Genomic DNA, 27,267 nt, shown 5'->3' with positions numbered 1-27,267 from the left:
ATTAATTTAGTGCGCACAGAAGTGGAGAGATCAGGCTGACGAGTTTGACAGGCCTTTAATTATCGGGCACAAAGGTTGAAAGCGGCGCACGACGCTTCTCTTCATGAACATCAAGCATTAACACGTCAGGGTCTTTGTTAATTAGCATGTATAAGGCAGGCCTTTGTAGCAGGGGTAATAATGAGCTAATCTGCTTGGCTAGCTCAGCCACTCTCCATTAGCCCTTGTCAGATTTAGGATTGCTTAAGCTTCAATTGTGTAGCTGGCTGAAGTGCTTGACATGCTCAATCTTCTTTCTTTAGGTGTAGATGGACACAGTGGTGTTGCATAAAGGGTTTTCTATTCTTGCACCAAAATTTGAGAAGAATAACTGATTGTGTTTTCCTTCTGTGCTCTGATTTGTTTGAAATGGGCTTTGCGAAATGCCACACTGAGACAAACTGGAGGTGGTCTTCATTTTGTCCACAATAAAACATGCCCTCTCCCTGTCCGCCTCCTGCCAGGCCCTGGAGCAGCACTGCAGAGTGGAGTCTGGCTTCTCTGGCATCCGTGATGTTTACACCACGAGTGTCAGCCATGATAACATGCAGCAGAGCTTCTTCCTCTCAGAGACACTTAAGTAAGTCCCTTTTCCACTTTATATCCCCATCGGTGAAAGAACTGGCTTTTTAAAATCTACATGCATGAATTATTGTCAGTTTAAAAGTAATTGAGGATGCTGGGAATTCATCATAATCCTTTACCTGTTATGTCTATGAAGCGCAGTCGTGCTGTGAATGAGTGTGCCTCACTATTTTTTGCACGCAAAAGAAAGAATGATGAATAGGTGGTGTGCAGCAGGATGAATAAATTTTACCTCCCCTTATTCTTGGGTCATTAAGTAAAGTAAACCATTTGGGCTGCAAAGTTGCATTGCAGCTAGCAGATGATAAAGACCTGTTTTTTTCTCAGGTGCATAATCAATCATTAAAGTTCTGTTGGACAAAGTGCAGTGTCAGAAACTGTTTAACTTAATAAAGGTAATATACTGTTACAGTTAGTATGTTAACAGTGCTCACAGTAGCTCATCAGGATTCTCATCAACACCAAATTATGAGGCTTATTTAACAATGGGCTGATTTTTCTTTTTTTTTTTCTTTTCAGCTTGAATGTTGATGTTAGAAACAGTTATAGTGAAAACTTAAAGTCCCCTCTGGGAGTTTCAATTTTAACCAGGATAATGATGTAATAACTTATTACTGAGGGACGCATATGTTAAACTGCTCTTCATCCTACTGCTCTGTTGCCACATCAGTACTCTGTGCAAAGACTTTCATGCACTTGCAAAAAAAGGTAACAAAGGATCACTTAAAAAACAGTTTCATCATTTTGGAAAATACAAAGAATAACACAAAAAGACTGATTCCACTCTAATGTCTTTGAGTTAATTCACATTCACGTTACAGAGACAAACAGCAGGGCTGGCTTTGCTCAAATGTAACAAAATCTGCTTTCAGCTCCCTAATTATCAGAATATACAGTGCTTAACAAATGTATTAAATCACCTCTCAATCCAATGTTTACGCCACAGCTGCCCCAAATTAATAGTATTGTAATTACTGTAATTAGAGTTTTATGTTTTTTGTAATGGTTAATCTACCAGTATGCACAAGCTCTTTAATTGAAATATTTTAATGCTAAAATATAATTATTATCCATGAATTTTCAAATTTAGTGTTTTGTAAAAAAAAGCAGACAAAAATGGTAAAGCTCATTATTATTTTTTGATTAGGATGTCAAATTACAAAGGAACACTTTGGCATTTTAATTTTAATTTACTTGCATACCTGAACAGAAAAATTAGTTTCAGTGGTTAGATATTATACTTTTTTTTTTTTCATAAAAATTGATGTTGAATGTTATACTTGATTAATTTTGGACTTCTCAGAGAAGGCCAGTGTGCCGGTTCAAATTTGAGTATAAAAATGTAAATTCAATGTGCTATTGGCCTAATAAATAACAATTTTTTGACAGATTCTAAAATATTTTTATGACAGGTGCTCCAGTAAATTTAAGAACTCTTTATTAAATCTGCGTGCACAAATGAAAGTGGTAAACATGACAAGACGGTGGATAACCAAACTACTGTATGTAGGACGTTGCTGCTGCTTCGAAAAAAGGAGACATAGAATAATATAAAAACCCACCCAGCAGACACAAACAAGCTACATATATCATGTTAATCATAGAGTTTAAAGGTGCCAGTAGGTGGACAGAGCTGGCTGAGTTGTTTCCATTCTTTATGCTAAGCTAACAGCCTACAGCTGCTCCCTGCAACTTTGCATTTACTGTATAAAAATGGAGCGATATCAGTCATCTAACCCTTGGCAAGATGAAGTGTGCAGGCAGACACTGAATATGCAGAAACAGAAATCCAGTGATCTGGTTTTGCGTAAATTAAACGGATATTCCTCCTGTGTGTTCAGGTATCTGTACCTTCTCTTCTCTGATGACGACCTTCTCTCCTTGGAGGACTGGGTCTTTAACACAGAAGCCCACCCGCTGCCTATCATCCGCAGAAGCTGCCTGCAGGATGAAGCGACACAGGAAAAGACCGTCTCCAAATAAGACTGAACAGCAACAAACAACTGAGACAGTTAAAGATATCTGCACGCACACAGTCACACAAATATCGCAAACACCAATTCAGTGCAGGTTCAGAGTCTTTTCAGGAGCGCGTTAAGGACTCTCAATTCCTTTCCAGTAAAGGATGTTGTCGTTTTACGCTGTGATTGTAAATCCTTTTGCCAGGGTTACTTCCTGCTGGCACTTCTATTTTGTGGACAATCAAGACAAACATGACTTTCATGAAAAGAGCACCTTTTTTTCTTTCCTTCTTTCCTCTGTGAGGAAACTGGTTTAACTTGCAGACCCAAATGTATGGGAGGAGGGGTGAAGTGTGGGCCATACTGTTGGAAAGAGAGAAACATAGAAAACCACTTGAGTTTTGCTCCTTGATTTTGTTGTTCCATTAATCTTCAGTGATGAATGATTTCCTGAGATCCTCTCCGTGCTTTTCTTTTCCTTTGTGAGTACACTTTTTGACCAAAGGTTTCTTTGCATTGCTTTTTCCCTCTTTTAATGTGTTTCTGGTGAGATTTAGTGGAAAATTAAAAACTTTACAATAAGGTTTAAATATTGACTAATGTACAAACATGAAATATGACTGAAATCCACCTCTAAACTGATGTTGATGTCATGTTTCTTACTGAAACAGGTTTGAATGAATTTTTTTAAAGTTCAGAGATGTCAGGAAAGTGGTTGTATCTTATGCATCCAGGGACCATTTTTTTTTAAAAGAATGATGTTGGGTCGTGTCTCCACAGTGCGCAGTTATTTGTATATTTTTTTTTCTCCAATGGGACTGTGCTTTCTCTGTCTTTTCAGCCTTTCAAATCAAAGTGACAAACACAGCAATGTCAGTTCTGTGACTGTAAAACAACCATAAAGGAAAAAGTAAACGTTTGCTCGCCAGTTCCAAATGGGTTCTCCTGTTTCTGTTGTAGTTTCTTCTGCTTCACCCTGCCTTTACATGTGAATCCAAATGGCTGCCAGTACCAGTGTTAAAGGCAGTTAGGCAGCAGAGATGTCATTTTTCATCACTGTTCTTTTCATCACTGCTCTTCTGCACAGTTGTGGAGCGAATGTGCTGTACATACAGATGAACTGAGTGACCCCCGTATGAGCTTGTCTTGACTTTTTCTTTCAACTATTTTGTGTCTTTTTTTTTTTTTTTTTCTAAACTTTAGTGATTATTTTTTTTTCTAAGTTCTCTTTTGATTTGCTCCCCTCAGGTGTTTCAGTAAAAAAAAAAAAAAAAGGGAAAAAAATCAAATAAAAAGTTCTGATTTTAAGTCTAGTTATTGCTGATATTAATTATTGTTATTACTTATTCTTACTGTTTGATTTTAACTTTAATTGTTGAATATTTTCAAATACTGATTAAAAACTGTGCAACTTTGTACATTTAAAACAATCACAGTTGTCATCGTTATTTGCCTTGTTGGTTTCCTGAGTCTGAAAAACAAATGTCTTACTGTTTTGTTTTTCACTGATTTTTGACAGCAGGTAACTACAATCACATGGAAGAAGAGAAGTCATCTGCTGCTTCGATTTGTTTCAGAATTTTCCTGCAGGAAGTTCATTACAGATTTAATTAAAGGGGGACATCTCAGGGTTATGGAACACTCCAGCAATCACAACCAGAAAATGACTAATGGACTTTAGCCATTACGCCTTTTTCAGTGTGTCAGGCCAACAAAGCAAGATTTAATATCATCCTCCCCAAATGATTTAGCTCTACCTGCCATCAACTGAACTCTAATTTCAGTATGGTCGCTTGAAGTGATTTCACTTTTCCTTTAAATAGAATGCGCATGCATTATTGACATGATTGGCATTTACTGGTATTTTAAAAATGGTACTTTAAATGTCATGGATCTGGTCACATTAATCTTACTGACACTTTAAATAGGAACTAATGCAAAGGTTTACATGCAAATGTAATCTAGATTGCAGCCTGTAGCTACAGAGCAGGACCAATCTGCCCTTCAGCTTAGGCATGGTAATGGAGAAATGGGGGCAAAAAGTTAAGGGCACAATGTGTACATGTGAGCACGCCTAATCTCTCCCAGGGACATAAATGGGAGGATCGCTGTCCATTTGAATGCACCTGAGACTGATAGGAAAGGACAAACACTGCACGTAATCCCCTCCCCTCTTTTTCTTTCCTCTTTGCTGCTCCCAAAGTCCCCAGCAAGCCAAGCAGGGCAGCTGAGACAGAAGTGTAGGGGGCTGCTGTCCTCCTTCGCAAAACCTCTAGTTGATGTGCAGCGAAGGAGAAAGAGCCACTGCTATCTTGCTGTCACAGTTGTCCTCCAGCTGTCTCAACCAGTACGATAATTTTATAAGGAATAACTGGCAAGTAACTGATATCTGGTTAAAACATTATTCAGCACTTTGACATAACTCTTCTTGTCAGCTACCTACTCGCATTTCAGCTATCGAGTGACTAACCTGAGGTTACAAGGAAACAAAAACACAATGCCAGGTTCTTAATGCAGTCAAAGAAAGCAAAGCATAGCATTACTACAGACTATATCACTGATTTATTCTCTCTTCACTCTTCTGTTGGACCTAATTAAATGTAAAATTAAAATGTGACATCTTGCATTGAAAACAAGAGTATAATTTATTAGAATGTCTGGTGCCAAGGCAAATTATAGAGGTAAAAAACATGCCTTCATTCTTATTCAATAAAATATTATTTTCTGTCAAGTCCATCATATTTGACATCTGGAAAAAAACGTGCCAGGGTGTATTACCAGAAAATACGGTTTCTCTGCTACTACTGTGAACATTTTAATTGCCATCAGTACTTTCAGTCAGTATTTGGACAGTGACAGCAGGCAAGATGGGGTTGAGGTGCAGATTTTTTACCTTAATTCAATATGTTTAAGAAAAAAAAACTGTTACAGTACAGCCACTTTTTTAATAGAGCCTCTGAAACTGGTGGGCATCTCTAAATATTTCCTCCTTTACTGCATCTGCCTTCACTTCCTGTTTTGTTTGTTTGTTTTTTAATCTTTGATAGCTGTCATTTTAGAGCATTTGTAAGTCTTTGACTTACAAACATTTGACTTACAAATGTTTCGGCTTGCTTTGCAGTGGGTTTTGGGTTATTTTCTAGCTATATTTTTATATCACTTGCAGCATTTGGCTGAGTGTGTGAACAGAACATATGGCATTGTACAGTTTTCTACAGGAAGGCATGCGTGCCTATGCTAAAACACCGTCTCAAGTATTTTTGACAGATGATGTGTTATGCTTTAGATCATGAGGGCTTCCATTCACTGTCCATATTTTCTGTGGTTTTGCACTAGTTAATTTTTTTTCATTTCATTTTTCATCTGGTTAAGAACGTACTTTTCTGAAGGCTTTCTAGTAATCTAGTCTAACCATGTTTCAGTGTGACCACTGGTTTGCATCTTGATGTAAACCCTTTATATTTACATTCATGAAGGTGTTTCCTGTTGATGGCCTTTCACAGTGAAACAGCAGTGCTTTGTACTCGGCTCGATGTTGAGAGGAAGTTTTTCTTCACCAAGAAAAGAATTCCAGGCCTGTTGCTGAGCATCATCAGGGGATGCTTGACTCTGACACTTTATTTACTATACATACATGCAGAATACCATGTGCACTATTTACTTAATTGCATAGTGTGTGAATTATGATAGGGTATTGTCATATCAGACAAAACAAGTTGTGCACTTAGTAGAAATGATGATTACAGCATTTCACCATGATTCTACCATCTACTGTTGCATTTTACTAAACTTTCCAATGTTGACCCTCTAAACACATTAATAAGTTTGCAATTTAAGAAAACAGCAAATACCGTATGCCTTCTCAATATCTAATGAAAATATGCTGCTGTTACTTAGCTAGCTAGCATTGGCCATGCCATCCTGTGCTCAAAACCTCTTCTTCTCCTCCTGGCTGAAAATGAATTGTTGGTTCTTTCCCTTGTGGCTTAGTCACACACACACGAGTGAAAATAGGACAGCAACCTCCATGCAACTAGGAGAACAAACAAAATGAAAACAAATGAACAAAAAAGAAAAAAATTAATCAGTGACTGCACTGAATTCTTTTGCATTCGGCAACTGATCTCGAGTAGTTGCAACAGCCACTTTCAATTGCAAGGCAGTTGCACAGTTCATCTGGTGGTAGGCAAAATGTTTCACAACAATGACCATCCAATTCAGACTGACTGCAGTCATTCTCAGACAGATTGCTGAAGGTTTGCAAATAACTGTGGTCTAACTTATAAATACAGACAAGTTGCTATTCAGCCTGCACCAATTAGTGCAACTCTCCTGCAACAGATCTCTTTGATATAGGGGACTCGACTGGCTGGCTGCTTGCCAGCTAGTTGTATTCTGGTTATATTCCTATATAAAAATAAGGTTGCCGAGTGCTTGTGCCATTTTGCAGGTAAATCGCCGTCCTTCAGCATCACTATTTGTGGAAGAATTTTTGTGTTTCTCTTCTGACTGGATTCTTCATGCAAATAATTAATGTGAATTTCTGTGTATGGAGCCATCAAGAGATTTGCAACAAGTGACAAAAGATTAAAACATTTTCACCAATTTATCATAGTTAATTGACAAATTATCACAGATAGTTAATTACCAACTTGACCCTATTCGATCGCAGACTGATTCGTTGCCGTCCTGACGCACCACAGTTGCAGTTGACTGCAAGTGATCACAGACCGTGCCTATCTTTGAAGCAACCATTTCAAAGGCAATGAGATCTCAAATTTATTGCACTGTCACAATTATTTTGGTCATGCTGCAGGCCCCCAAACACTGTTTTCCCCGGTGCGACTATAGACAAGTGTAACAAAAAGCTGACTGTGGAAGATTGTCATCCAACATCAGCTGTTTGATAGCTGTAACTATACTATCCAAGCACCTCATATTGCCATACTTGTCAGTGTGAACACATTTCTTCACTCAAAATAAGATCAGATAAAATCTCATCTGAATAAAAATCTTACCACTCAAAAAGCTTAAGAGACATTGGCCATTGGTGTTGGCCCACGAGCAAGAGACCTTTAAACTATTAACAGAGAGCAATACCAAGTTCTAGAAAGTAAAAAAAATTCTAGTTTAATTAATTATAAGGTACAGTTGATGTTGTTTTATTTGGCAGAGAAGGCAAATATAGTACAGATAAAACACAATATACTTGAAAGTTCCTTGAAAATGTAGACTCTGACTTGATCTACCTTCAGAAGAGAGATATCAGAGCCCAAACAGCAGATAAATAAAAATAAAAAAAGTAGCATTGCTTTTTCTTCTCCAATAACAAAAACAATAAAGTGACAGGTTCCGTCTCTGTATCCCCTATCCTACACCCACCTCCTTCCACCTTTTGTTGCAATCAAACAGCTTCCTTCAAAATCCCTTAGATGTATTCTGGGACAACAATGTTATCTTAGTTTTCTCAACAAACACATCACATCTGATACAGAAGTTTTAAGTTAGAGAACTACTTCACAAATAATTTAGGGAGTTGGACATCTTATCCCAGTAACTGTTTTGTTTTATTTGTACAGGTACTGAAAGTCTCATTTTTAAATGCTCCCTCATCCTCCTCCTTTTCCTTCCTTTCAGTTCCTGTTGCCACACTTTTATGGTTTGTTACACAAACTTATTTTCTCTCAGGGTTCTGATAAAAGGGAAGGAAAAGGAGACAATACAAAAGGTTTTGCAAGATAGTTTAATGCCTTCTTGCTGATTTAATCCTTGTGACTAATGTGAAGTCACGAAGAGAAAATTAATGAAAGAATTGTTTTAGTTTTGTGCCATAAATATGTATTACTTGTATAAAAATGCAATTTTAAGTACAGTTTTAGGTAAGACAAACTAATAAAGTAAAAAGATATTTGTTAAAGGAATACAATATTTTGTTTAATAGATTAATATACTTTCTTTAACCAGTGTGAAATTTCAGCATTCATATACGTTTAACGCAGTCCACACCGTGGACTAACCCTAACACCTGAATTGTGGGTATAATGCACAGCTATTAGAACCAATTTGGTACAATCCTGAGGACAGCTATAGGGTACGGCACACAAACATGGCTTCTATTGTCACAAATAAGATGTTCTTCATTATTTGAAACCCAAGTTTTGGTTTTACATCTTATACTTACTCCTTTTTTCGTGCCATGAGTGGAAAAAAAATGTAGATGGTAGCAACAGTCACAGTGTGAAACAGTCATCCTAAATTTCTCAACCTGTCACAATTTTGCCCTTTGCTGTCTTTGGTCACAAGACTGCTACAAATGACATCTGTAAACCTCTCTCATTGTGCTAAACAAGTCACAACCAACAATATCAATACACAATTTGAGGTTTCTTTCTGTTAAAAGGGAGTTTTTCCTTCCCACTGTTTGCCAAGTACTTGCTCATAGGGGGTCAATAAATTGTTGTTTTCTCCCTGCTGTAGGGGGTTTACCTTACAATATAAATGACCTTGAGGTGACTGTTGGTGTGAATTGGTGCTACATAAATAACACTGAATTGAATTAATAATTATTATATATTAGTGGTGAAACTGACAATAGTCTACAGTATATAGCATTTTAACTTTTACTTAATCAATCAATGGATACATTTTAAAATTTTATGACAAAGTGATTTCAAACTTAATAATTTTAGAATCTACAGTAACTACAGACAAGCCCAATTATGCTATTCAAACTTAAATCGAAAACACATCAATCTCCAAACACACTGGTCTTAAAGCTTTATGTCCTCACTTAACTGACACTGGAAAAAGATGCTGAAGGAGTCATAACAAGAGTGGCTGCACTGCTACAATATGTCTCCCCCCACCCATTGTTACTTCATGTCAGCACACTGTAGTTTTACACTGGACTCACTGTTTACTGCAGGCCCAGGACAGGGAAACATGAATAGCTCTCTTAGATGCAAGCAAATTACTTGCATCTATGAGAGATTACATGCATTGTTTGGTGGTGGTGGTGGAGTATCACACATGATGCATCTGTTAGAGGAGGTTTTCTGTCAGGTTTCATCCTCGACTTTGAAAAGTTTATACACTGCAGAGGGAATTACACAGAGTAAGTTGGCTATATTATACTCATATTTCTGCGAAAGATTTTTTTTTTTATGACGAAGTTGTAATTAGTATATGTGATTAGCGTAAAGACTGATGATTGGATAATTCTGGTAATATGGGAACCCATACCGGTCTGTCCCCTGTCATTATCTAATTTCATGATTATTAAACCACATGTGATCATTAGCTAGTCTGATTTATGGAAATAATAACTCTTAGTCCAGCCATGTTGTCATTTAATATTCATATTCAATTACAGATTCTAATTAGATTACTGAAAGTAATGTTAGTAGCTGGTCTTTCTGATCATTTATTCTGGGAGTGATTTTTTTTTTTTATAACAATCTTTAAAGTAAATGAATGACTGAGTGACTGTGAATCTGTGCAGTATGGTTTTGGCATGACTGGCTGTGTGAAACTGTTAGTGTGAATGTTTTTCTGTATATTCACCAATGTGTGCACAGAACAGATGCCCCAGTCCTCAGACAGAGTACTATGTAGCTCCAGTCTGGGCTTGTCAGAACACCCTGTGCTACTCTGCACTGCCAGCACTTGAAGGTCTGCCAGGCTGGCCTCATCTGCTGCCCCTACACCTTGTTAGAGCCCAGAAGGAAGCGCAGCTGCATAATCAGCTGCTAATATTTCTAAAAATAACACATTAAGCTCAGGGGTCAGAAGTAGGAGGGCTAAGAATTGACAGGTAGACAGCATGCATAATCTATAAAGACATACTATAGCGCTGGAATGTGGGAACTTTAAGCTTGAGGCTTTTTTTCATGAAGGTCACATATAGTGGGCCTGAAACTAATTTTAACTAGAATGTGAAAATATTGCAAAAAAAAAAAATAGTCCATACCAGTTTCTCAGCATCCAGCGTGACTGTTCTAACATTTTTTTTTCTAAGCTAATTATTTTAGCATCAAATTATAGTGTAGATACACTACAGCTATCTAAACAACTCTGAACATCACTGCAGCTGCTTGCAATAAGTACTAACGTCAGCATGCTCACATGGTTTTGAATGAAAATTAATGGTGCTGCTAACATGCTAATGTTCATCATTTTAGTAGAGTATTTGTGATTCCAAATTAGCACAAAACTCACCCATCCAAATCATTGAATTCAGGTGTTCCAATTACTTCCGTGGCCACAGGTGTATTAAACCAAGCACCTAGGCATGCAGACTGCTTCTACAAACATTTGTGAAAAATGGGTCGCTCTCAGGAGCTCAGTGAATTCCAGTGTGGTACCATGATAGGATGCCACCTGTGCAACAAGTACAATTGTGAAATTTCCTCACTACTAAATATTCCACAGTCAACTGTTGGGAACGACAGAAACTCAGCCATGAAATGGTAGGACATGTAAAATGACAAAGCAGGATCAACAGATGCTGAGGCACATAGTGCGGAGAGGTCGCCAACTTTCTGCGGAGTCAGTTACTACAGACCTCAAGAACAGACCATGAACAGTACATAGAGAGCTTCATGGAATGGGTTTTCATGACTGAGCAGCTGCATCCAATCCTTACATCACCAAGTGTAACGTAAAGTGTCAAATGCAGTTAAGCACGCCACCACTGGATTCTAGAGCAGTGATGGCGTGTTCTCTGAAATGATGAATGACGCTTCTCCATCTGGCAATATGATGGATGAGTCTGGGTTTGGAGAACAGTACTTGTCTGACTGCACTGTGCTAAGTGTAAAGTCTGGTGGAGGGGGGATTATGGTGTGGGGGGTTTTTTTTCCAGGAGCTGGGCGCGGCCCCTTAGTTCCAGTGAACTCATTTTTTTTTTGGCCACAGCAGCTTTATTTGCAGTAGAGGAGAGACGGGAAATTAGGGAAAGATATGTGGGAGGACACGCAGGCAAATTGGCAACAGGCCAGGACTCGAACCCTGCTCCGCGGCACATGTGATTGCCGGCTTTAACCACTAAGCCACCCGGGCACCCGAAAGGAACTCTTAATGCTTCAGCATACCAAGACATTTTGGACAATTTTATGCTTCCAACTTTGTCGGAAATATTTAGGGGACGGCACAAAGTGGGGTCCATAAAGACAAGGATGAGTAAGTTTGGTATGGAAGAACCAACCTGGAAGAACACCTTTAGCATGAATAAGAGGACACTATGAGCCAGGCTTTCCCGTCCAACATCAGTGTCTGACTTCACGAATGCGTTTCTGGAGGAATTCCCAGAAACACACTCCTAAACCTTGTGGAAAGCATTCCCAGAAGAGCTGAAGCTGTTATAGCTGCAAAGGGTGGGCCGACATCAAATTAAACCCTATGGATGACTGAGATGTCACTCAAGTTTCTATGCATGTGACTTTTGGTAATATAGTGTATCAGACAATTCAATTCAGTTCTATTTTATTTATATAGCGCCAAATCACAACAAACAGTCGCCTCAAGGCACTTTGTATTGTGGGTAAAGACCCTACAATAATACAGAGAAAACCCAACAGTCAAAACGACCCCCTATGAGCAGCACTTGGCGACAGTGGAAAGGAAAAACTCCCTTTTAACAGGAAGAAACCTCCAGCAGAACCAGGCTCAGGGAGGGGCAGTCATCTGCCGCGACCGGTTGGGCTGAGGGGAGAGAAAGACATGCTGTGGAAGAGAGCCAGAGATTAATAACAATTAATGAATAAAGGCAGAGTGGAGTATAAACAAAGTAAATAAGGTGAATGAAAAGAAACAGTGCATTATGTGAACCCCCCAGCAGACTAGGCCTATAGCAGCATAACTATAGGCTTGATCAAAAAGGAAAGTTTTAAGCCTAATCTTAAAAACAGAGAGGGTGTCTGTCTCCTGAATCCAAACTGGGAGCTGGTTCCACAGAAGAGGCGCCTGAAAGCTGAAGGCTCTGCCTCCCATTCTACTCTTAAGTATCCTAGGAACCACAAGTAAGCCAGCAGTCTGAGAGCGAAGTGCTCTGTTGGGGTGATATGGTACTATGAGGTCTTTGAGATAAGATGGTGCCTGATTATTCAAGACCTGGTTTGTGAGGAGAAGAATTTTAAATTCTATTCTAGATTTAACAGGGAGCCAATGAAGAGAAGCCAATATGGGAGAAATCTGCTCTCTCTTTCTAGTCCCTGTCAGTACTCTAGCTGCAGCATTTTGGATCAGCTGAAGGCTTTTCAGGGAGCTTTTAGGACAGCCTGATAATAATGAATTACAATAGTCCAGCCTAGAAGTAATAAATGCATGAATTAGCTTTTCAGCATCACTCTGAGAAAGGATGTTTCTAATTTTAGAAATATTGCGCAAATGCAAAAAAGCAGTCCTACATATTTGTTTAATATGCGCATTGAAGGACATATCCTGGTCAAAAATGACTCCAAGATTTCTCACAGTGTTACTGGAGGCCAAAGTAATGCCATCCAGAGTAAGTATCTGGTTAGACACCATGTTTCTAAGATTTGTGGGGCCGAGAACAAGAATTTCAGTTTTATCTGAATTTAGAAGCAGGAAATTAGAGGTCATCCAGGCCTTAATATCTTTAAGACATTCCTGCAGTTTAACTAATTGATGTGTGTCATCTGGCTTCATTGATAGGTAAAGCTGAATATCATCTGCATAACAATGAAAATGTATGCAATGCTTTCTAATAATACTGCCTAAGGGAAGCATGTATAATGCAAATAAAATTGGTCCTAGCACAGAACCCTGTGGAACTCCATAATTAACCTTAGTGTGTGAAGAAGACTCCCCATTTACATGAACAAATTGGAGTCTATGAGATAAATATGATTCAAACCACTGCAGTGCAGTACCTTTAATACCTATAGCAAGCTCTAATCTCTGTAATAAAATGTTATGGTCAACAGTATCAAAAGCTGCACTGAGGTCCAAGAGGACAAGAACAGAGATGAGTCCACTGTCAGAGGCTGTAAGAAGATCATTTGTAACCTTCACTAATGCTGTTTCTGTACTGTGATGAATTCTGAAACCTGACTGAAACTCTTCAAATAAACCGTTCCTCTGCAGATGATCAGTTAGCTGTTTAACAACTACTCTTTCAATCTTTGAGAGAAAAGGAAGGTTGGAGATTGGCCTATAATTAGCTAAGACAGCTGGGTCAAGTTATGGCTTTTTAAGTAGAGGTTTAATTACAGCCACCTTGAAGGTCTGTGGTACATAGCCAACTAATAAAGACAGCACCATGTAGACTTTTCACTGAAAAACATAAATATCCATCTCTGGACATAATTATGAACAGCACACACCATGTCACAAAGCTCAGATGATCTGAAACTGATGTTTTGAACATGACAGTGAGTTCACTGTATTCAAACGGCCTCCCCAGCCTCCAGAGCACCTTTGGGATGTGATGGAGGTGGAATGGGAGATTTACATCACGGATGTGCCGACAAATCTGCAATAACTGTGTGATGCTATCATGTTAATATGGGCTGAAAACTCTGAGGAATATTTCCAGCACATTGTTGAAGCTCTGCCACAATGAATTAAGGCAGGTCTGAAGGCAAAAGGAGGGTCCAACCCTGCACTGACAAAGTGTATCTAATGAAGTGACTGGTGAGTGTATGTATTCAGACTTAAGTGACTTGACTTCCAAGAATGCTGCAGGTGAAAACCATGCACAAGATGTTGTTTAGAAATTTTTATATTACATTATCTTTCCAAAGTTGTAAATCTGATTCTCTGTGTACTTGCAACCATTTTCAGCTTAAATGCATATTTTCTTGCAAGAAAATATGTTCACAGGATAGTTTTGCATGTGCAATATGAAGCTTTATTGTGAAGTTGATGGGTATTTCAAAGATCTATCAAGAATGCAAACAACTTTTGAAAACATATGCATTTTAATGAATATTGTGCATTTATGTTTAATAGTTGACAGTTAAAGATAAATTACTCTCTTTTTAAAACACCCATGCAGATTCTGCTGTCTCTAAAGAGTGATTGTTTTGCAGTGGGCCATCCTCCTCATCAATTACATGTTTTACTGTTCAAAGGCTTTGACGAGCCTCACGAGTGGAGTAAATTAACCCAGAATCCTGATGAAAGCTAATGCTAATTGTTATGGTTCTCCCCATCATAAATATTCATTTGTCAACACAGTGACACACCACTTAGTGCTCTCTGCTGAGATTTACAGCTTTGAAGATAGTAGGATTTATTAGGAGCTGTATTTTACCAGTACATGAAATATTGAAAAGCATGGTATATGTCCATCTTTTTTTTAATTTTTTTTTTTATATAAAAGTCTATTACTTCATCTAAGTTTGTGCTTTAACTTCAGTTCATAATCATACCCATGGATGGATGCTCTGCTGCTTCTATACATTAACTTTATATACATACCTCTCATAATTGCTTTGAAGGTTAAAATAATGGATAGTATTCTCAGTGTCTGAGACATTGTTTCTGGAAAGGCTCTTTGTATTGGCAACAAAGGCTCTACTGGGTTTTGCAATTTCTTTCTTTTCTTTTTTTTTTTTTGATCCTTTGAGCCCCATGAATGAAATGCCATTCTTCTCAATTTCACTGGGTTGACAGCAGAAGTCTCAACAGCAGAAATTTTAAAACCTTCAATAAAAAATGTGCATTGCTTGATACCACTAAGGGGTAAGTTTGAAAATCTATTTGCGAGATTTCAGTAAACTGATCTTTTATGCTCACATTGCTTAGACTTCCCATATGGCAGAATGCATTTTGAGAAACTCGTCATATTTTCATGGGCTTCTTTGGGATATCACATCATACAATACCTGTCACAGAGGTGTGCAGTCAAAGTGTTAATCCTGCAAGATTAAAATGGAACCCTTACTCGGGCTTGCAGTAGGACTGCTGTAAAATAGGTTTCTGTTGAAAAAGTTTAAGTTGGAGGAATTTGATAGAGTCTATTATTATTTATAGCACATATGAAAACAGAATCTGGCTTGCGCTGTAGCAGGTGTGCTGCTATTGTTTCTGATTTAATTGCTGTCTTCCGAATGTGGAGGGATGCTTATGTTTGTTTTTTGGCGCCAGTCTGTTGTTCAGAAACCTGCATTTATCATTTTGACTACATCTCAATTATGTACTTTGATTCCCAAGAGAGACGGAGATGCCCGGGACTTGATACGATTAGAGGATTTTTTTTTTTTTTTTTTTTGCATTTTTGGCCACAGCGGCTTTCATTGATGGTGGAGGGAGACAGGAAACAGGGGGAAGATACAGGAGAAGGCACGCGGGACTGGCTGGGACTCGAACCCACGATGCCCACACCACAGCAAATATATGTGGTCACCTGCTCCACCACTGAGCCACCCAGGGACCCTTGATTAGAGGATATTTAAGCCAATTTAGATTTATAGCTTACCTTACAGTGTTGGCAAAATTTAAATTTTATTTTTAGTTTGAAAAAGATTTTTTCTTGGTGTCACATAATACAAATGAACTGAAGTCTCTATTTTTATTTTTATTTAACCATTTACTCCCTTTATGAATATAAACGCCTGCTCTGGTGGTGGTAAATCTAGTCAAGCAATCATTTACAGCATACTGAGAACAATTTATTTAGATCTTTGCCAATATAATCATAACCACCTCCAAATATGTCCATTCCAGTGTATTCCCTGTTTTTCGATAACATCTAATAGCCTTTTCTCTTATTATTTTACAGTTTTCAAATTTACTTCCTACATTAAATTTGTGTCTCACAACAGGAAACAGGCTCCACTGAAACAACCCAGAATTTGATTCTGCAAAGCACAGACAGGATATCACAATTTTTCCAATGTCCTCTTTTCATGTTAGATGTAACAAGCAACTGTACTAAATTAAGTAATTACATTACATTTACAATTATGTCATTACTTGCGTTACAGGATAGTGATTTGTGTTGGTGTGTGGAACTGGTTTATATTAACTGATTGCATTTCAGGACATTTAACAGGGTAACACAAAATTAATGTAACTAGTAGTGTGACAAATTACTTTCTCAGTGAGTAATTAGGTATTTGACTGCATTACTTTTAAGAAAAGTAATGAGTAATGTGTAATACATTACTTATTTTTGAGTAACAACCCAATGCTGTTTACCACTACAGGGATCCCAGATTCCTGCAAGAAGAAACATGGGTGGCAGGACCGTATGCCCACTGAGGGACACAGGCAACAGACATTATGCCAACCTACAGACTGAGCCTCCAAGCTGGAAACATTGATAAAAGAAATAAATTTGCATTAACCATGTTGCCATGCATCTCCAAGGACTGTTTCTGTTGTTTTGCTCACTCTGAAAAAGCATTGCTAATTAGTCAGGCTTTTCTTTTTTTAAAAAACAAAACAAAACAAAACAAAAAAAACTACTGAACAAATTCAAGAAGAAGCATTTAAAGTAAAGTTGATAATAGGCTGCTTTCCCCAGAAAAACAACAACTGCAAATGACTTGTAGTCACACAAAGACAAAGAGAGCTAGTTCTGTGAGTGTGGCTTTAATGGCACAGTACAACCAAAAGTAGTGCAAAGGTGGTGCTGTATGTTGTGCGTAGATTAGAAGTTGTGAAAACCTAGGCCTACAATTCTCATGATCAAAAAATGTGCAAATTATTTTCCCCAGTTACGCAGCTTAAAAATGTTAATCTTCACAGTATAACAAAGTCAGTTAAACTTCAGGGATACCAATCTGTCTAGTTAGGATGCATAATCTGTTGTCACCTGCTTTGGTGCAAATGAAAGTGGCAACAGGTGCACAGGAGAGGCAACAAAAAGGCAACACCCCTAAAACAGAATGATTTTACACATGCTGGCCACAGATCATTGCTCTCCCATCATCCCTCCTGACTTTTAAAATTTTTTTCCTAATTTTTCTTTTATGTGTCCGTGTCAGTACTGGTAGCGTGAGACGGTATCAGCAGCCCTTTCAGGTTGCACAGGTAGCTGAGCTCCTCCAGGATGGCACATCCATATATATTGTCACAAGAAGGTTTCCTGTGTCCCGCAGCATTCTCAAGAGTGTGGAGGAGATCCCAGGAGACAAGTTGTTCCACTTCCTTACTCTCGCTCAACTCAGAGGCATTGCTGATGCCTACAGTGTATGTGCAACAGCTATTAAATGACTTAACTAAATGTTTTATTATTATTATTTTTTGCCTATAATTTTAAGATTACATATTTTTAATAAAGTTTGCATTCACCACATCTTGAAATCATATCTCTTGTTTTCAGACCTGTGAAGCCCGTTACTGTTATAGTAATCAAACCTTTAATTTCCTGGGGGTGTCTCCATTTACCCCTCCATATTTTTGCCAACAGACAGTTTGATCAGAAACATCGACGAGTAGCTCACTGGTGGTCATTTTGTAGTGTGTACCGCTCCTGCTGCTGTTGATGCCATTCTTTTGCACCTTTCCAGACACTAGCAAAAAGCAAAACTAGAGAAAAATAAGTGAGGAGGAATACAAAGAGAGCAACTGTTTGCAGCCACCACCTGCAAAACCGGGGTGAGGGGTGTGTGTGGGGGGCGTGTCTTGTTGTTACCTCTCCAGAGCACCTGCTGTCACTTTCATTTGCGCCAGAGCAAGTGAAACGATTTATGCTTCCTAACTGGATACAGTAGATATCTCTGAAGTTAAACTGACATTGTGTTATTCTGTGATGATCAAATGTTCCCTTAATTTTTTAATTTTTTTTTTTTTGAGCATTGTATGAGAAAGAAATCTTTAAATACCCACACATATCTACTCTGAAATGCTCTGTTTACAATTATTATGGCAAACAGAAGGTAACTTAAACAATTAAGACCTAGTTAAAGTTGACTGGCTAACAAATTAATCAACTAATCATCTCTGCCCTAGTAGTTCAGAACGCTGCCAGTACTGCAGTGTGCTGTACTCCTAGGTGGAGACAGCCTAATTTGCTTTTTGTCTTCTTCGTGCACTTCAGCCATAACAATATGTTTGGTGAGAGACTTCTGAATTATCAGTAGAGCAGTACATTCAGCTTGGACTGATTGCTTGTCTGCTTTGAAGCTTATGCAATTAAACATAATTTATTAATTTACAGCTCAGAAATAACTTGGGTGTGCTTACATTTCACTGAGAGATGGTGAGATTCACAGAGGGACCATCGGCATTGTAAATTCCAGCAGCATAATGGACTTGTTAGGAACCCATCAAACAAACATAGGTATTAAATGCTGATCATGATCATTGCAGATTAAGATCTAAAGTCATCTTTTTTATCATGTTTATTATGTTATGTTTTATCTAGGCTAACCTCTGACATCCATGTAGTGTAATAGATATGCATGCATAATTTTCACTGCTGTTCGCTGCAAAGATCCATCAGTGCCAGCATCAACAAATCCTTCAGCAGATCAGTCCACATTGAAAGTACTGAGGCAGATTTTGTTATTTTTCTTACAGTGAAACCAGTGGAATTCATTAAATGTTCTGTAACTGACTGCAGTCAAGATGAACCAAGCTGCTGTTCACTGTTTGAAAGGATTTAACTACAAATATCTGTGTGGGACAAAACCAGACACACCCAAGAGAAACATATTTACTAAATATTTTTGTCTCATCAAGAATATAATTTGCATTTTTTTAAGCCTATCCAAGTACTAGCTATGCACCAGTACAACATTTGTATTGGATGTTGGACAGATACTGATTGAGAAAACTAAACTGGGCACCAGGGCAACGGGCCTACAGTATGAGTGGAGGCGATCTATTCAATTCCATTATATGTTTTACTGAGCTACACTTTAGCAGCTGTGTAGCATTTTCCATAAGGAGTGCTAGCGTAGCACAGAGGAAACTAACAGGAAAGGTTTAAAAGTGTGGAAGTGCTTCACAGTTCATATTCTAAGTACTGCTTGCAGTACTTTGTGTCTTTGATTTAAGGCAAATGAAAAGCTCTCTCTTTCTATATCTCTCTCTGGATATTAGATTTAGCACTTGCTGTGAAACTTTTGCTACATGTATGGTAACATAAGTTTTTGTCAGCTAGATTTCTTTTCACACAGTGAAACTGAGAAAGAGAGAAGTAAAACTTGTGACTCCAAATGACATTAAAGTTGAGCTGAAAGGAAACAAGTACAAATACATTGGGCAAATTAGAAAGATTTTTTTTTTAAATTTCTAGTCATAGTTGTCTTGTTTTTATATCATAATATATCATTTTACTAAAAAAGACAAATGTAATAAATGTATATGTTTGCATGTGATAAATTTTTTTTTTACAAAATTAGTAAAAGATAAGAAAAGAAAGTTACACTTTATGATTAGAAATATGAAGCAGACACTTTACATTTAAAAGTATGTAGTACATCTTATATTTTTAACACTGTTACTGGATCAGTACAATATCAAAAGCAAGGTATCCTTATCAATATCGAAACAGAAAAAGTTGGATTAGTTGAATCCCCTCCGTCCACCCCAATGTAATTCATACAGAGATTTTGAGGCGCTATGCTACCTCCTCTGCTACTGTCATAGCTGCCGTGGTGACTGCAGAGTGCTGTCAGACTTAAATATGTGAAATATAAGGGCTGTAACAAGCTGTTTGTGAGTTTTATCATTAAAGAACAAACAACAAAAAAAAAACAGTCAATTAAACCAGGCAGTAATTTATAGGAAATGCCCCACTGTACACTTTCCAAAAGCAGATGGTAATTCTCAGACTTCCACTACTATCACTAACAGGTTTGCACTTAGTGTCCACACTAAATGCAGCTGAAGTCCTCAGCATGTTTAAAACATGTGTCTCATTTAGATAGACAGGCAGCCAGCTGGCTGTCTCTATCAAAACAAAATGTTCTACTCACAAACAAGGTTTTTAACTTTAAGCATTTTCTAAGGAGATTTGATTATTGATCCAAAACAACAGAAGTATTTGTGACTAACCACATTAGAAATGTATTGGCGCAGGAGGTCTCATATACTTGCAATGGCCCATCCTGTTCCACTACTTTGTTGTAAGGATTCTGTTGCCATTTAATATTATTTCTTTGAAGTTTGCTGTATTTTGTATCTTATTACAAGAACAATAACATCAATCATGTTGGATTCAAAGACGCAATTTCCCCACAGACGCAAGCCATTGCTTTTTATCCCAAATACACAAATGCTTTTATATGTACTCTCTATATCTAAATAGAGGTTTTCATGCGGGTGCACAGACTGAACAATGTTTTCCCTGAAGCTGCCTTAATCAGTAACATCTTATCAACTGGATATCCAGAGAAAACATAAGCCAGGATCTAAGTAACGCCAAGTTATCGTCTCATACTCCCAAAATAAATTATTTACACACATGGACCGCAGCCCTAAACTTTCCTAGACACAAACCCGCCAGGGAGCACGACAGCTGGAGTGTGCTTTAAACAGTCGTCAGCCCCCTAGTAAAAACTCTGTACCTCTTATGACTGCCTGAGCATTGGGCATGTAATTGTCCAGTGAATTTACAGTCAGCAGAAGGGTGTGATGTGTCCTGCCTCCTGCACAGTCTTCCCATGTGCGTTACTGTACATGTAAGAAATGCCAGCTTGATTCTCCCAACACTGTCAAGAGCTCATATTTCCCTAACTGTTGAATTTTCCATCCTGTAGTCTACATTTTGTTAATATTTTGTGTCTGTATATCAGACAGAGGTGGCTGTAGCCCAGGAGGTAGAGGTGGTCACCTACTAATTGGAAGGTTGGTGGTTCGATTGCTGGCTGCTCCAGTCTGCATGCTAAAGTATCCTTGGGCAAGATACTGAACCCCAAAGTTGCTCTCCAATGCAACCATCAGAGTGTGAATGTGTGAATGTTAGATAGAAAGCACTTAAGCTTTGAGAGAAGTGCTTGCATGAATGTGTGTGAATGGGTGAACGAGGCGTGTTGTGTGAAGTGCTGTGAGCACTATATGAGAACCAGTCCATTTACCATTTACATGGAAAACAGAGAAGTTTGTCAGCTTAACCTCATTTTGAAATACACAAATATGCACAAGCCTAATTATACATGGTCAGCCAAGAGCCTTCAATGGCACTCCAAGTTCATCTGTCTTTCATAGGAAGGCAAAAACATTATTGTTTCCTCTGAATCAGAAAATAAAATTATTTTTGGTGGATATCAGCCCACGCTCACATTTTGCTAATTGCCCATGAAGTAATTTCCATAAATAATTGCTCCTGTTTATTACAGTGGCCCCATCTGCCACACAGGAGTAATCAAACGAACGTAGTGACTTTGAATAATGGCATTTGCAGGCCTATACTGAAATACTCCAACGCAAAGCAAATGAAGTTCAATTCTGCAGCTCATTACACACCAATCATCTCAACGGGGGAACATTCGCTTCAGCTTGGCCTCATACCAAACATCAATGTAGAGCATGTCATTTTAAGACATTTTTGCAGCATTTTATGAGCAGAATATTAGTCTAGACTAAAATGTTGAATAAGTTATTTGATGAATGACAATATGAAATATAGTTTGAAATATAGTTTTGATATTCATAATCATCAGAAAATTACTTCTGCTGAATTTTCCTCCTGTGTTATTTTCATCAATTTTTTTCTCTTTGTTTTGTTAAATACTGGATGATGGGTGAGTGTGACCAAACTTTTGACTGGCACTGTAATTAGGCAACATTCTGCACATGTACAACGCAAGTGTACTACAAAATACATTTTTTTCTCCATTGCTGAGAAGTTGAATATGTTTATACCTCCCCGCTACTTATTCCAAATCCTCCATCAAGAATAACTTGTTCTGGACAGTCTCAAAAATTATATTCAGTGGAGTCAATTAAGCAATTATATGCTCCATTTGACTGCTGACCATAATGTCCCCTACTGTTTTCTGCTTCAGTACTCACTGTGTCTCTCTAATCTTCATAGAGTGTTTGATTTAATATTGGGCTACTGGCAAGCGACTGCCTGAAAGCTATAAAATTTTAAGTTAAGATAATGACTTATTTGAACTTCTTCTGAAGGAACAAAACATGTGAAAATGACTGAAGATTAAGAAAATCTTAAATGTCACTGAAAATATGATTACATTTAAACTGTGATAAGGTTTTAATTTGGTTTTCTATTTACAACAGGATTTGATTTTACCTTCAAATGAGCACAGAATAAAACATGATGGCAAAATGTAAATTCACATAGAAGTGGTGTAGTGGTGAGTTCATGGGTGTCAACTGATTAGGTTCATTAGTAAAAAGCTTAACTTTTTAGCTTATAATTGTGACTGCAAGTGTTCCATGCAAGCTACCATTTGTATTGAGCTTCTGTGGTATGGGAATTGATTTCTTCTGGTAATAGCTGCATTTCTTTTCAGTGTAGACTACATAAATTATACTGTTTTGATTCCCACATATTTGAGTACAAATACATTCCTGACTTCATGAGTTTCTCATTGCTAGTACCGGGTTAGACCCACTTTCACTTTCAGGAGTCTTAATCCTTAATAGCATAGATTCAACAAGGTGCTGGAAACATTGCTCAGGGATTTTGGTCCATATTGACATGATAGCACAACACAGTTACTGCAGATCTGTCAAATGCACATCCAACATGCAAGTCCACCACGTCCCAAAGGTGACCTATTGGATTATGATCTAGTGACCACAGAGGCCATCTGAATACAGTGAACTCACTGTCATGTTTTCTGTGAGATAACACATTATCCTGCTAGAAACAGCCATCAGAGGATGGTACACTGTATTCATAAAGGGATGGACACAATTAAACCACCACCAGCAGGCTGACCCACTGATACAAGGCAAGATCCATGCTTTTGTGTTGTTATACCAAATTCTGGCCCTACCATTTGAATCTTGCAGCAGAAATTGAGACTCATCAGACCAGGTGACAATTTTGTGTTGTCCAATTTTGGTGAGCCTGTGAGAATTGCTGTTTCAGTTCTGTTCTGACAGGAGTGGCACTTAGTATGGCCTTCTGCTGCTGTAGCCCATCTACCTCTAACTTGACACGCTGTGCATCTGAAGATGCTCTTTCACATAATTGGGTTGTAGTGAGTAGTTATTTGAGTTACTGTTGCTTTCCTATCACCTCAAAGCAGTCTGGCCATTCTCCTCTGATGTCTGGCATCAACAAGACACTTTCACCCAGAAAACTGCCGCTCACTGGATATTTTCTCTTTTTTTGGACCATTATCTGTAAATCCTAGAAATGGTTGTGTGGAAAATTCCCAGTAGATGAGCAGTTTCTGAAATACTCAGACCAGCCCATCTTGTACCAACAACATTACCATGTTCAAAGTCACTTAATTCACCTTTCTTCCCCATTCTGATGCTCAATTTGAACTTCAGCAGGTGGTCCTGACCATGTCTACATGCCTAAATGCATTGGGCCACTGCCATGTGACTGGCTTAGATAACTTCAATAACAGGGGTACCTAATGAAATGCAGGCTGAGTGTATTTTATACAGCAAAATAGCAAAACTGACCAATGTTTATGAATATATGCTTTCTCAATCAGGCTGTCTTGGTTTTTGTGGTATCATCTGGTTCGTAGTCCTGGAAATATGACTCACCACAAGCATTAAAGTATGCATAATTTCGTTGCTGACAGGGTCTCTTGACTTTGTTATTTGCCTAATGGAGTCTAGGACACATGATGTGAGGTTTTCATTTTTGATGAGATGTTGCTTTAGGCGGAGATATGTTTAATTATATCTTGATAAAGAAAGTGTTGGATTGCCATTTTTAGATTATCTTGAAGTGTGTGCATACATTGACAACTGACACAAATATGTCACTTTCAACCTATAAAGCATGTTCTCAGTCTATTTTAAATGTAACTGGAGTTTTTTTGGTTTTTTTTTGCTAAAACTCTATTTTAGCTCTTTGCCTTACTTAAGACTAAGAGTAAAATGTGTATTGTAACCACACAGACAGACTCACAAGCAAGTGGGCGTGGACTGATTCTTACAGTCAGTCCTGTGTGAACATGGGTATTAGCACTTCGGTCAACTGAAAGACAAAAAAGTATTTTGTTAAGTTTAAAGTTAATGTTCTTCATGACATTGTTTTCGTCTTGGCTGCTGCAGATTGATGGCAGATTTAACCCTGACATATCAATCACACAGGACACTGTGGTGACTGCTGGGAGAGTACTACCTAGGAAGGAAAAGTAAGGTGAAGACAAGACTCCTTTATCACAGTAATGATAGAGACTTTATTTACAAAGTTTTTTGTTTTTTTTTAAAGAGCAATGAAAACTTGAGTCTGACCCTTGATGCAATCACCCCAGAGTGTGTTTATCCTCACCACAGGGCTCAGTGTTTATCCCCCCCTTGTTAAGGATGAAATGACGATTAATTGTGCCGTGAAAACATTACAGAATCCAGAGCAGGTAGACTGGGCTTCCTGATCCTCTCTATCAACATGACAGTTTGATAGTGCTTTGTGAGTGATAAGGAAAGGGCAGGCAATCCTCAGTGATACATTGCATCCTCTCTGTGGTAAATATGAGCTGGTATCATCAGGATAAATACACAGTATCTTTCATAGCCTACAGTGCAGGCCTGCTAAAAATATTCTATAATAAAAAAGTCGGTGCTGATACCAGTGTGTTCTCTATTTATCTTTGTTGCCCCCCCCCATGTCAAAGAGACAAAAAAAAATCCTCATTCTACAATGCAATTCTACAAGGCAACATAAATGTTTCACAGGCTTTCAGTTCTTTATCAATCAACAGGGAGCCCAATTGTTGTAATACAACATCAGCCACTGCCAAGAGCAAAAATCATGTTTTTTTTGCCAGTATGATTGCAGTCAAAAAGGACAAGCTTCTAAGGAGCATTAGTTCTGTCTTTGATTAATGGCTGTAAACAGTAACTTACCTAACAGTCAAATGGCTCAGATACAGAAGAAAAATTCAAAAGGATAGTAGGAGAAACTCATTTACCACTGATTTACTCTTTCCTACTATTCAGCAGGTACATGTCAACCCCTTTCACAGAATCCACATTTTTCAAATTTCTTTCACTTTTCCTTGAATCTTAAAGCCCCTTATACGCGTCTCATTTGGTCCAGACTTTAGAACATGAGCTCAATTCAAAATGACAGTTCACAAATTAACTCCAGACTGTGGTCCAGACTAAACAGTCAAACCTTGGTCAAATGAAAAGAGGCAGTGCAGGTCAAGAAATAAAATGAATCACAGTTTGATTTTCTGCTGGTGTAAAAAATATTTTCTTGGGTGGTTTGAACCTTTCAACCAACAGGACGAACAGGCTATCATCAGAACCTAAACCCCCCCCCAAAAAACAAGAAAAATAAGCTGCAGTTTTAAAGGTCTGAAATATGGTTCAACAATGTTAATAAAAGTAAACTCATACAAGTGCTGTGTCCTAGGTATTTTTTTGGAGAGGAGATGATGGGATGGGAGTATTGTGTATGAAGTTGGTGCTGTTGGGAGCAATGTCATAGTATTACTATTCTGACCATTTCAATCAGTTCATTTTTCATACATTTATTCAAACAATGAATGAAATTTCAAATACATACCATCTACAGATGTCAAGTGTACAGAGGTATTGCCCACATGCTGTAGGTGATGACAACAGGACACTGGTATGTCACACACAGTAAAGTTCTTTAGTGCACTTGCATCAGTCAGTATGAGACAAAATCTGGCTGGATCAAATGTATAACAATAAAAAGGAACTTAGTTTTATACATAAAATATTATCTCATGTAATCTCACTCACTCACAGAGGAAATCCCTTCTATCTTCTTTGATTCTTGCTTTTCAGAATTATTTTTTATGATAGTGGATTTAGTTGCTTGTTGGTTGTTGTTGTTGTTAATGGCGCTGAAATGTATTATTTTCTTATGTAATTAATTATTCATTCTATCTGACATCCAAAGAGAGAGCCCAGTGTCACCAAATTGCTTTTGTTGTCTGATAAAACCAAAAGATTCTGTTTCCTGTCATGTAAAATGAGGAAAAGCAGAACATTTGGGTGGACTTTGCACACTATTTTTGCCCTCATCTTTTTTTTTTTCTCTCTTTTTTTCAAGAATGGTTTAATATTCCTGGCCTTACTTGGGTTTACTTTTTTTTTTTTTTTCTATTTTCAGCAATGCAGGTTATTTTAAAAAAAACAAAATCAACTTTGGATTATTTATTTATTTTTTTTTGTTTGATGTGGCATACACATACTGAAAAGGTCAATACTGCAATTACAGCACTAGCTGGCAATTTGTAATCAGGAGCGCTTAGGTCACAAAAAGACTTGTCATGGCCGTACATGCTGGAGAAGTCAAATCAAAAACACTGAGCTATACAGGTAATTTGTAATCAGGTGCTCATTAAAAAGCGCTCATTTCCAAAGGATATGTGACTTCTATGAACAAATTATACTGAGGGACACAGAATTTGCCAGCACCAAAGAATTATCATCAAGAGCTGAGATGGATTCTGACATTTTATTATTTCCTCCATTTTTTTTGATAGGCTTCCATTACTTCTCTTGTCTTTCTTTCTTCCATTTATCTCCCATATCTATATTATAGAACAATATATATATATATATATATATATATGTATATATATATATATATATATATATATATATATATATATATATA

General features: G+C 37.8%; 1 protein-coding gene across 3 annotated transcripts in view; it reads left to right on the top strand.

The window, feature by feature from the left end:
• The window catches only part of LOC115794462 (mannosyl-oligosaccharide 1,2-alpha-mannosidase IA), a 196,257-nt gene extending 192,276 nt beyond the window's left edge, over positions 1–3,981 (top strand). Inside the window, exons 10-11 of one of the 3 annotated variants that reach the window (XR_004021173.1) lie at positions 504–619; positions 2,466–2,605. Coding sequence is in view for 2 of the 3 variants with exons in the window: in XM_030749989.1 (XP_030605849.1) it covers positions 504–619; positions 2,466–2,607 (258 nt within the window). In the remaining variant the exon portion in view is untranslated. Of the gene's footprint in view, positions 1–503; positions 620–2,465 lie in introns of all 3 variants that reach the window. The other 2 variants (XM_030749989.1, XM_030749990.1) reach the window with 2 other exon arrangements.
• The last annotated feature ends 23,286 nt before the right edge of the window (positions 3,982–27,267 follow it).

Source organism: Archocentrus centrarchus, chromosome 16, assembly GCF_007364275.1.
Source record: "Archocentrus centrarchus isolate MPI-CPG fArcCen1 chromosome 16, fArcCen1, whole genome shotgun sequence".
NCBI classification, from domain to species: domain Eukaryota; kingdom Metazoa; phylum Chordata; class Actinopteri; order Cichliformes; family Cichlidae; genus Archocentrus; species Archocentrus centrarchus.
Note: the sequence above shows the minus strand (reverse complement) of the source record. Positions and strands in the feature narration are given on the sequence as shown.